This window comes from Phascolarctos cinereus, unplaced genomic scaffold (genome assembly GCF_003287225.1).
Source record: "Phascolarctos cinereus isolate Bilbo 61053 unplaced genomic scaffold, phaCin_HiC Scaffold_5;HRSCAF=322, whole genome shotgun sequence".
NCBI classification, from domain to species: Eukaryota; Metazoa; Chordata; class Mammalia; order Diprotodontia; family Phascolarctidae; genus Phascolarctos; species Phascolarctos cinereus.
The window spans coordinates 370,354,154-370,366,168 of NW_027555958.1; the positions used below are offsets into that span (position 1 = coordinate 370,354,154).

General features: G+C 42.3%; 1 protein-coding gene across 1 annotated transcript in view; it reads left to right on the plus strand.

Moving 5' to 3' along the window:
• KCNH1 (potassium voltage-gated channel subfamily H member 1) overlaps positions 1-11,485 on the plus strand; it is a 502,700-nt gene extending 491,215 nt beyond the window's left edge. Inside the window, exon 11 of the mRNA XM_021007863.2 lies at positions 3,533-11,485. Coding sequence (XP_020863522.1) covers positions 3,533-4,390 — 858 coding nt within the window. The 3' untranslated portion in view covers positions 4,391-11,485. The remainder of the gene's footprint in view (positions 1-3,532) is intronic.
• The last annotated feature ends 530 nt before the right edge of the window (positions 11,486-12,015 follow it).

Genomic DNA, 12,015 nt, shown 5'->3' on the forward strand with positions numbered 1-12,015 from the left:
CTCCTTTCCCCTCCCAGAGAGCCATCCCATATACAAATAGTATTTTTTTAGAGAGGGAAAAACAAATCAACCCAATTGATCAATATATTGGAAAAGTCCAAAAAAAAGGTGTAATGTTTACTAACAACTGTGGACCTCCCATCTCCACAAAAGGGTGTGTTGGGAGTGTCCTCTCATTTCTTCATTCAATTGATCATTATAATTTTGTTCTATTTACTTTAAATTTATTTTTTTTGGTGTGTAGTTCTCATTAATTTTTAAGAGTGTAAAAGTATTAAGGCAGCTAGGTGGTGCAGTGGATAGAGCACTAGCCCTGAAGTCAGGAGGCCCTGAGTTCAAATCTGGACTCAGACCAAACACTTAACACTTACTAGCTGTGTGACCCTGGACAAGTCATTTAACACCAATTGCCTAAAAAAAAAAAAAGTAAAAGTGTCCCAAGACCAAAAAGGCTGAGACTCTTACTGATTTACATTTATTTAAATCATCTTAGTTTACTTCATTCTGCCCAAATTCATTCTTTCCATGTTTTTCAATGCTTTTCATTCATTATTTCATTTAGTGCAGTAATATTGTTGTTTACTAAGCAATTCCCCCAAACCCACGTTGTTTCTAGGTTTTTTGTTACCCTCAAATTGCTACTATGAATATTTTGGCATAAATGGGGACTTTCTTTCTATGTTTGACTTACTTGGGGCATGTGCTTGGTTCAATAGGGTATTTAAACAAGGAACACATCCTGAACTTGCCTGCTAGGCTCTATCGCTTACCAGGTCTGTGAACCTGGGTAAATCGTAATCTCTTTAAAATGGGGATGATACTATCTTAGAGGTTTTTATGAGAAAAATATTTTACAAACTTTAAAATTAAATATGAGTCATTATTACTCTTTGTAATACTTCAAGCTGTCCAAAAATGGAATGGGCTGCCTTATAAGGTAATGAGCCCACAATTCTGCAGGTATTCAAGTAGGGGCATGATGGCCACTTGTCAGAGATGGTATAGCAGAAAATCTTTTACCAGGCTCCTGAACCTGGTTCTAATTGGATGATTGTTTGTTTCTTTGTTTTTGTTAGGTAATAGGGTTAAGTGACTTGCCCAGGGTCACACAGCTAGTGAGTGTTATGTGTCTGAGGCCAGATTTGAACTCAGGTCCTCCTGACTCCAGGGCTGGTGTTCTATCCACTGTGCCACCTAGCTGCCCTCTAATTGGATAATTTCACAGAATGACCTACCTCAGAGTCCACCTAGTCCAGCTCATACCTAAACAAGAAACTCTTCTTTCACATAGCCTACCACTTGAAATGTTAGGAAGCCTCAATGAACCTTTCCAATTAGGCCTCAGAGGAAAAAACTAGGAGCAGCAGAGAGATATTCAGTCACTACTTCTTGTTCTGTCCTCTGGGGCTAAAGAGAACACTCTGAATCTTGCTTACACATGACAGTCTTGCAAATACTCAAAGATAGCTATTATGCTTCACCTCCTCACCTCCCAAGTCCTCTCTTTTCCTGATTAAATACTCCTAGATCCCTAGAGGTAGCTAGATGATGCAATGGATACAGTGCTGGAGTTGGGGTCAAGAAGACCTGAGTTTGAATCCTGCCTAGCAATGTGATGCTGGGCAAGTCACTTTACCAACTTCAGCCTCAATTTACCCATCTGTAAAATGGTGATAATAATAGTACCTACCCCATAGAATTGTTATGAGGCTCAAATGAGATTGCACATGTAAAGCATTTTGCAGACTTTAAAGCATCATCTAAATGCTACTTTATTTTTTCCTTAATAGTATTTTATTTTCTTTCTAATTACATGTAAAGATAGTTTTCAACATTCATTTTTGTAAAATTTTGAGTTCCAAAGTTTTCCCCCTCCCTCTGTCTCCTCTCCCCCTACCCCAAGACAGCAAGTAATCTGATATAGGTTATACATGTATAATCTAAATGCTACTTCATCATCATCATCATCATCATCATCATCATCATCATCATTATTATTCAATGGATGTTTCAGTGATAGGCTTTCACATTTCCTCATTCTGCTTCACATATGAAAAGTTAAACAATATAAAATAGTGCCAGAGATGATGATGATAACTAATATTTATTTAGTGCTTTAAGATTTGCTAAGCACTTTGTAAATACTAACTTCTTTTCTTCTCACAACAACCTAAGAGGTAGGTGCTATTATTATCCCCATTTTATAGATGAGGAAACTGAAGGTGAGGGTGGGTAAATGATCTGTCCAGGATCATCCATCTGGTAAGTGTCTAAGACCAGAACTGAACTCAAGTCTTCCTGATTCTAGGTGCATCTCTCTATCCACTACACAACCAGCTTATCTCAGAGACTTCACGAGGCTGAATCTAATTGCCAAAATGATGGCAGAAGAAGTCTGTGCTATGAGAGGAAGGCAAGATCACCATTGGCTTGAACAAGCTGGGAAATTTTCATGAAAGAAGTAGAATGGGGACCAGTTGCAAAGATGATTAATATCTGGATCGGTGGAAAAGAGGAGAGAAGGCATTACTAGGAGGACTTCTCATTCTAGAATTTTAGGGTTCTGTGTCCTGCAAATAGGTGATATCCAGAGGAGAATTTCTCCTACCTGCTTCCTGATATCTAAGAATTTCAATCTATAACGGACATAGGTGGGGAGGGACACCTATCTGTGAGTCCTTCAGTGTCTTGAATAAGAAGGCACACAATGAATGCTTCTAGTCTTTGATTTCTCACTTAGCTATTTGGCAACCATAAATTCATTTAGCCACATGGTACAGTGGGGGGCTAGGTGGTGCAATGGATAAAGCACCAGGCCTGGAGTCAGAAAGACTCCTCCTCCTCAGTTCAAATCCAGCCTCAGACATTTACTAGCTGCATGACCCTGGGCAAGTCACTTCACTCTGTTTGCCTCAGTTTCCTCATCTGTAAAATGAGCTGGAGAAGGAAATGGCAAATCACTCCATTATCTTTGCCAAGAAAGCCCCAAATGGGTTCATGAAGACTAGGACATGACTGAAAAATGACTAAACAAATAGTGGAAAGAACCCTGGACTTGAGTCAAGAGGATCTGGGTTCAAATTCCACTTGTAATACTAGTTAGGTGGCAATCGGCTAGTTCAGCTAGTTCACATGTGGCCTTGAGACCACAGATTGCCCACCTCTGGGCTAGTTACTTAACCTCTCTAAACCTCTATTTCTTTACCTGTAAAAATGGAGATAATAATAGCACCTTCCTCCCAAGGTTATTGTGAGTCAAAGTAGATAATGAATTAAAAGCACTATATAAATGTGAACTGATTTTTAAGATTATTATTAGCCAGATGATTATAGGCACATCATCGTGAGTTTTCTCATCTATAATTAGTCTAGACTAGCTAACTTTCAAATTTTCTTCCAGCTCTAACATTCTATGATTCTCTTAAAAACATTTGGGTGGGCTAAAGATTCCCTGTGATGATGGGGAGGGTAGACATGGGCTGCCACCATCATCCATCTTAAACCCCTCCCATGTCATTTTTACTCGTTGCAGATTGTGTTTCGGAAGATCAGCGATGTGAAGAGGGAAGAAGAAGAGAGAATGAAACGGAAGAATGAGGCCCCCCTGATCCTGCCCCCAGACCATCCTGTCCGGAGGCTCTTCCAAAGATTCCGGCAGCAGAAGGAAGCCAGACTGGCAGCAGAGAGGGGAGGCCGGGATCTGGATGACCTGGATGTGGAGAAGGGCAATATTCTTTCAGAGCATTCCTCTGCCAACCACACAGTGGTAAAGGCCAGTATCGTTACTGTCCGGGAAAGCCCGGCCACCCCTGTCTCTTTCCAGTCAGCGTCTACCTCAGGGGTGTCAGACCATGCCAAGCTACATGCCCCTGTGTCTGAGGGCCTGGGCCCCAAGGGGGGTGGGGGGGACTGTCCCCGACGCAAAGGTTGGGCTCGTTTCAAAGATGCCTGTGGAAAGGGGGAGGACTGGAACAAAGTCTCTAAGGCCGAGTCGATGGAGACTCTCCCCGAGAGGACAAAGACACCTGGGGAGGCCACACTGAAGAAGACAGACTCTTGTGATAGTGGCATCACCAAAAGTGACTTGCGCTTGGACAATGTTGGTGAGACCAGGAGTCCTCAGGACCGCAGCCCTATCCTTGCAGAGGTCAAGCATTCCTTCTACCCCATCCCTGAGCAGACTCTTCAGGCCACCATGTTGGAGGTGAAGCATGAGCTAAAAGAGGACATTAAGGCCTTGAACAACAAAATGGCAAACATTGAAAAACAGCTCTCTGAGATACTAAGGATATTGACTTCCAGAAGATCTTCTCAGTCCCCCCAGGAGCTGTTTGAAATATCGAGGCCCCAGTCCCCAGAATCAGAGAGAGACATTTTTGGAGCAAGCTGAGAGGCCCATTTATTTAAAAATGAAAATAAAAGAATAAACATTGCAAACCCTCTTCCAGAAACACATGCATAGAGCTAACATTTTCTTCTCAAAATAAGATTTTCTCATTGATGGAAAATCAGTGAGGGACCAGTCGATCCAGCATGCTCCCCACTCTCTGGACAAAGAGGAATTTGCCACCACCCTGCAAGATGGCACTTGTGCTGGAAGTGTCTTAGCACAAATTTGGAAGAGGGGATACACTGTTCAAAGAGTATTTTCCTTATCTCCTCAGTTCGGACATTTTTTTTTAACTTCCATAATATTTGTAAAAAAGAAATATAGAGGAAAAAAAAAAGAACCCATCAGCCTTTTGAGGATTGAGGCGGGTGGGCTGGGAATGTGTTCACAACCATGTGACCTTCAGCTCCTTTGCCAAGTCCCTAAAGACTCTGGAGGGTGTGAGAATCACTAGCACCCTCCTGCTGGGCTGCCTTCCTGTACATTTGTACAGCCAGTATCCAGTGTCATAGTATATTTTCATATCGTAAGAATCATTTGTAACAAGCATGGGGGAAAGGACGGAACAGATGGGAGGGCAGAACTCCTTTTATCCTCTCATCTGTCACAATCAGGACCAAAAGACAGATGCAGGTGTTGTGCCTCCCACCAAAGGTTAGAATCATGAAGCCCTGGGGATTTGCCAGAGGGCATGAAACCCAGTGGGTGACTCCAGGATATATGCAGGCCCTAGCCCTCTCTCTTGGTCTGCAACCAGTGACTTAGATTTTTATGTGTCCCCAAGGCTGCTGAATGTCTGCATAGAACCCTGATCTCTCATTCCAAAAGAGTTAAGAGCTGAGCCAGTTATCTGGAGGGAGAGAGATAGAGTCTCCTTACCCAGGATCATTAGCAGGCCATTTTTTTTTCTGGAGATCTCACATGGACACTGAGTACCTCTAAGTGATTCCAGGCTCCTGATTGACTCCTATCTCCAGGTGCAGTTCTTTACCTTTTGGACAATATATATATATATACATATATACAACCCAACAGAAAGGGAATGCCTGTGTAACATTCCTTGGGGTATATTGGAGATGAAAAAAGCATCAGGAACCCAGATTTGACTTTTTTAAGAATGATAATATTTTGTGGCATGTATGTTATGTTTTTGTTATAATTCTCAATAGAATTGGCCTTTGCTTTACCTTTGTTCTCAGCCAGAAATCATTGTGGGACACTTACAAGTCCCCCAGTTGCTATCTCATAAACAGAAATCCTTAGGTTGACTTGTAAGAGCTGTTCAAAAATGGAATGGAGTACCACATTAAGTAATGAGTTCCTCAACACTGAAGGAATTCAAACAAAAGCTGAATGACCGCCATTTGAAGATAGAAAGGGGGATGCCTTCCCCGGGCTCCCCAAATGGACTGAGTTCAGAACTGGAGGTCATTGTGGGACACATTTTGGAAAAGCCAAACCTTTTGTGTCATATACTCTCAACATTAGAAATAGTATCAGAAAGCAAAGAGGGGAAGGGGGTTCAAGGATTATGTTTTCACTTTCAGCTGGAAAAGATAAAAGGAACCAGCATTTCAGGAACAAGAGTGTTTGAGATCTGGCTCAGCCTATGGTCCAAACAGGGCCCCATATCCAGGCCCATATATTAATGATCAATGCAGGAAGGCCCTACCCCAGCCAACAGTTGTGATCCTTATCCCATGATGCTTGGGGGCTTTCCAATGCAACCGGAGTTACTTCCCTAAATATTGGTTTCCTCCAGCAATATTTTGGGATGAAGGGTAAAGAAGGGAGAGGGAAGTATCAGTCTGTTGGACCCACAGATGATTCTGGAATATGCAAACCTCTGACGCAAGGTAAAGTTGGCTTGAAGTGTGCCCTACGCAAAGGCAGCAGGGACCCAAAAAGAGACTAGATGTTAGAGTTCAGTGCTGAGAGCTTAGCATTAGAAAGCCCAGGATTAGAAATGCAGCTGCATCTTAAGCATTCCAAGCCTGTCAGTGTCACTTGAGAATTCCTGCTCCAAGTTTTAATGAAAAGCATCTTCTTGCACGGACTCTGTAGTAGGGAACGTGACCGCAGAGCCGCTACCTTTTGCTTATGCTAATTAACATCGTGAAATCAATCGTCCTTAGGACTCTGAGGCTATGGTGAGCTGATGTGCTAAAGCACACAGTGCTTCTGAAAACTTGCTACCAGGTCCTACTCTCCCTATCTTTACTCTGCATCCACAGGAAGCACAAATGGGCAGTTGGGTGGCCTTGGCCTTCCAGTTGCTCCCATGAGCCATCACTGTCAGGCTCTCTCTCCCATTCCCCTAAGAAACTAGGCCTCAGAGTCCAAGGTTGTAATCATTCCCCTGATGATGTCAACGCATGAAAAGCTTTCATTTGAGGATGATGCAATAACTCGCTCTAAAGTTGACTCCATGGTGTTACTTAAGTCATGGACAAAATCCCGTCTGATGAGGAGTATCATTTCATTTCTGTGAGGACAGATGCCAGTGCTTTGTAAATTTGATTAAAGCTTTGGAGAAAGTTATGTCCTCCTACTTCCCATACCATCCTCCTACTAACTTGACAGATTTGGGTTTTTTTTTGTCTCCCTGGTGCTTAAGCAGTCTATCAACAAGCATTTATTAAGCACCTTTTAAGTGCCAGAAACTATGCTCAACACTAAGGATAAAAAGGCAAAAATGAAACAATCCGGCCTCCATTCTAATTCTCCATTCATTCCAGTGCACCGTGCTGTAGAGGAAAGTGAGCAGAGCACACCAATATCTACATCTCCCATGTTACAGAAATCTCTACATGCTTTGGTCTTTTTTTTTTCTCTTAGAAATAATGAGGGGAAATGCTGTAAACTGTCTCTGAAACATCATGTCCCACCTTTTCTTAAGCAAGTCATGTTGCATGAGGAAGGAAACTGCTACGTCTACTTCCAGGAAGTGTCTGATTCTAGAGACAATGCTTGCCAACTGCCAGCTCGATATTTCTTCCTTCTTTTTAACACACTCCAAAGATCAGGCCAGAAGCAGTGTTGAGCCAGCAGGTCTAGCAATGTGCCGGCCAATAGAATTATTCTTCCCCCTTCTTCCTCTTTTAGTTCCTTCACCTGAGAGGCAGCATGATATATTGGAAAGTGTACCAGATTGGGAGTCAGAAGACCTGATTTTGAATCCTGCCTTTCTAGCTGGGTGACCTTGGGCAAGTCAATCCATCACTCCAGATGTCAGTTTCCTCATCCATAAAATGAGAGGGTTGAACTAGATTGATTCTAGGACAAAGGTTTTTGACTTGGATTCCATGGACCACCCTTGCCCAAAGGTCTGTGGATAAATTTCAGGGGAGGGTCTATAAACTTGAATAGGAAAAAAAAATCTTTATTCTCTAACTGAAATTTAGAATTTCATTTAATTATTTAAAATAGCACTGTGAGAAAGGCTCTACAGGCTTCACCCATAGACACCTATAGACTGCTAATGGGGTTCCTGACAGAAAAAAGGATCAAGCACCTCTGTTCCAAGATCTCTTTAAGCTCTAAATTTATGATCATGTGATCTTACTTCATGGCATGGACAAATTTGTTAACACGCAATTCAGGGTCAATATAGGCTTGACCTTTCTTGGCTCAGACACTAGCTCTTGACCTTGTGGGATAATCCTCTTTTAGGATCATCCTTTTGGGATGTTCCTAGGCCAGAAACCCCCAGAGAACTGTTTAAGAATTTACAGATGTGCTCTTTCCCTTATAATCTCCTAAACGTGGCTCCTAGGTCTCTTCAACCATAAAAACCTACACAGTCTGAAGTTTGTAAGATGATAGATTTAGAACTGGCCAGCACTTCCAAGGTCATCCAGTTGTCCAGTCTCCACTTTTTGCATCAAATCCAGGGTCTCTTCTACTGCGCCATGCTGTAAAGGCAAGGGAGAACTCCCACACTATTGCAGAGAATTCTGCCTGGTTTGCTGGGTTTTGTCTTGGGGAAGACAAGGAAGAAAATTTGTTGAGACCAGCCTAGAGGAGCCAGCTTCTCCATCTAGCTCTCAATATCTCAGAGCCTGGATATTGACATTGTATTTTATGAGTGGGAGCAAAGGAACATCTGGAAGACTTCTAGGCAGGACATCATCCATCTCAGGATGACATGGCTTATGGTCTGTGTTGTTTTGTGGGTGAGCCCTTACTTCTGAGTATAAGCATGTGTATCTTCTGTTTTTCATTTGTCTTCATTGGTGATTTAAAGAGAATTCCACCTTCTTTTTTCCCCTGAAAGAAATATTGAAAAACATCTTTCCCCCTTTTTTTAAACTTAAAAAAATTTGTTTTGTACACGTTTTTGCCTTCAGTCTGCTTTTTGCTCCAATCAGTCCTCTGTCACTCCCTTCTGGGTGAATAATGTCTAAGTGCTTTCAATAACAGCGATCTGTATTATCAGCTACACGTGTGGTGGCCAAGGTGAATATGTGATCCCATTGGCAATGAGCTGTTAAAAGATTAGATGCAGGGATGGGGAATCCAATTGGAATTCAGTCAAAGGGCCACACTTGAGGACCTAGAGGGCCACATATAGCCTCGAGGCTGCACAAACAAAACAAACACAGACAAACTAAAAGATTTTCCCATAGGCATTCAAGAGTTGACATACTCTGCTTTTTGGAGAGCTGTTACCTTTTTGCTACAATGAAACACAGACTTTTCTTTGAAAGCCATTCACAGTGAGGTCTTGCAGGCCAGAGTTAAGGGCTCGGATAATCGTGGGGGGTGGAGGTGGGGGAATCTTGTGGGAGTCTTCATTCCTTCAGTCCTTTGCTGTATATATCAAACCTTTTTTAACTTGCTCAAGCTCCAGACTTGGTGTTAGTTCATGGAACAACTAAATGTTACAGGTAGAATTTAAACCCAGGTCCTTTGACTCCACAATCAGTTATCTTTTCCCTATTATCTGGGACATCCAGAAATGACACTTCTATTTCCTGTGGAGAGGTGTCCATGGGAAAGAGTGTCCTGGGAAGCTTCCAAAATCCTGGTCTGGAATGGCATTTGGAGTGCCCTGGGGACCTCCTGAAAGTGCTCAGATTCTTTGATTTTAAGGGTTTCATGCCTATTAAGATGAAACTAGGAGTAGGCAACAATATTTAAACAACTGTGATCAATACAAGCATCTGTAAAGCTTCTCTGTATATGAGCATATCAAACTGTTGGAAATATTTTCTCTTGTTTCGATCTCTTCCACGATCTCTTCTTGTTCCTACTATTTTTTGGTTTCTTGATTTCCCTATCATGTCTGATGGGCAAACATGAAGCCTTTCTCAGGTATTATTATATTCTCCCAGACATGCTTTGGGAGTAGAGGTGGAAGTGAGGCATTAATAAGAGGAACATTAGTTTTCCATCCGTGGGTCAAAGGGGAAGGAGCTAAGCCAAATTACTGAATTCTTGGTCTCAGTTGTAACCTAAGACTGGGAGAAGACATGTTCAAGTCAAGTCCATGTTCCAATTCCCCCTTTTAATGCTAGGAGCTCAGATGGAAGGCACTGGTGTTACATTCACCCTTTGTCAGTTAGGACATTTAGCCTTAAGACCCTTGAATTAAATTTTAACTTTAATAGAACTGCCAACTCCTTTTTCTGTAGTACTTGGTAGTGCCCAAAGAGGAGACCCCACTAATGACTTCTGGGAGAACAAAGGAAGTCCTCTCAAGTAGGTAATTCATTCTATTGTTCCACTTACTGCCTTCTAGTTCACTTCAATAAAAATGACCTTCACTGGCCTCATCTCTCTCTCAGATGAGGAGACAGTCCTCTTAGCAACAACGAACACCATCAGAGAATTGAGCCAACCTTTTATTATAGATGTTGGGAAGAGGTTCTTTGCTTTTTTTTTTTCAATCCAAAGATGATCATAGAGTTCATAGAGCAAGAGGCAGAAGGGGCTTTGGAGGTCATCTAATTAAACCCATCTCATTTTACAACTGAGGAATATGAGGCCCAAGAAGGCTGTGTGACCTACCCAAGGCTTTGTATAAATAGTGTCAGAGACAGAATTCAAAGCCAGGTGCTACAGTATAAGGGATGTTGAACTGGGAGGGGTTCCAGAGACCATCTAGTCCTAATCCCTTATTTTACACGGAAAGAAACTGAGATATAGAGATCATGAAGGCCGGATTTTGGGAGGGAGGGAGAGAAGGAAGGAGGGATTTGAAATCCAGGTCCCCTGACTCCAAGGTCAAGTGTTTTTTCTTCTGTGCCACATTGCTTCACTTAGGAGAGGAAGGTCCAGGTTAGGGTAGGGCTCACAGCAACTAACGCAAGTAGGCATCGGATGCTGGAATTGACACAGACCCTAGAGAGCCCACATGAGTTCACTAGAACTAAGACCTTTCCCATAGTCCAATTTGTTTCCAGTGGAACTGGTATCATGTGAGTCTCTTGGGATGTGTCACTCCAGTTACATCTCTGGAAATGGATCTGCTGGGTTTCTACTCCTCTCACAAAACTTTTTTCTTAGAGTGGGTAGGGTTTTTTTTTTCCCCTTCCCTCAGTGACCTCTGAGTCATCAAATGCATCTAATTATCTAACAAGAAGGTCAGGAACCTTGTCTGTCATTGAACTGCCTAGATTAAGAAAGATGCCAATTCCTCATGAATGTATTACCTAATCATTCTGACCCTTGGTCAATATTTGTACATCTGTCGAAAAATGTCCGTGTTTGATTTTTCTCTGAGGCTGCATGGACCCTTTGGCACGGGTGCAGCTCCTTTTCCTGGGGCTTCTCCATATATCACACTTCTTTTTATTCCTTCCTCCGCAAAGTTCCCAGGTCCCCTTCCCTCCCCCTCTGCATTTGTCACTTTGTTCAAATGAGCATGAATAAAAAGTCGTGCAGATGAGCAGATACTATTTTTATGGTCAGCCAAAGATGCTGCCAAGAGCTCTCCTGTATTGTATAGCTCCAGTCTGGGAATGTTCAGAGGAAAATGCAGGCACCTCCATGAAGAATATTCCCTTCTCGGACATTTTTAAACAAGCACAAATAAGATTTGTAAAGAAGTTTAATTTTATTTATTATAGTAATAAACTATTTTATACATGACATTTGTTTTGTGCATTTTCTTCCACCAGTCTGAGGCCCTGTGCTCACTACCTGGATTACAGAATGATGGGGGGAGGTCTCTTTCCATTCCTTCTCAAATGACAGATGCACAAAGGATAGAGCTTGAAGGGCCTGGAGAAAACACTGAGTACGTAGCGTATCAATAGTAATCCTTGATCACAGTAGCATAGATTTAGAGCTTAGAGGCCATTGGCTGCAAGCTCTCCCCATTTTGCAGATGAGGAAATTGAGGCACAGAGAGATTGAACAAAATTCTCAGCATCATAGAGCTAGTAAATGTCTGAAGTGGAATTTGAGGGACTGTTTTTCCAGGCTCCGAGTACAGTGCCCTCTCCATTATGAAGCCAAATCCCCTCATTTTACAAAACAGGTCAAAATGGGCAAAAGTTAGTAGGTCACAGCAGAGGCAGACTGGTTACTAGAACCAAAATCTCCTGACTACTAGTTGTATGATTTAGAAAGGGACTACCTTAGAGATCAGTTAGAGTAGACCAACCCTCTAGTCTTGC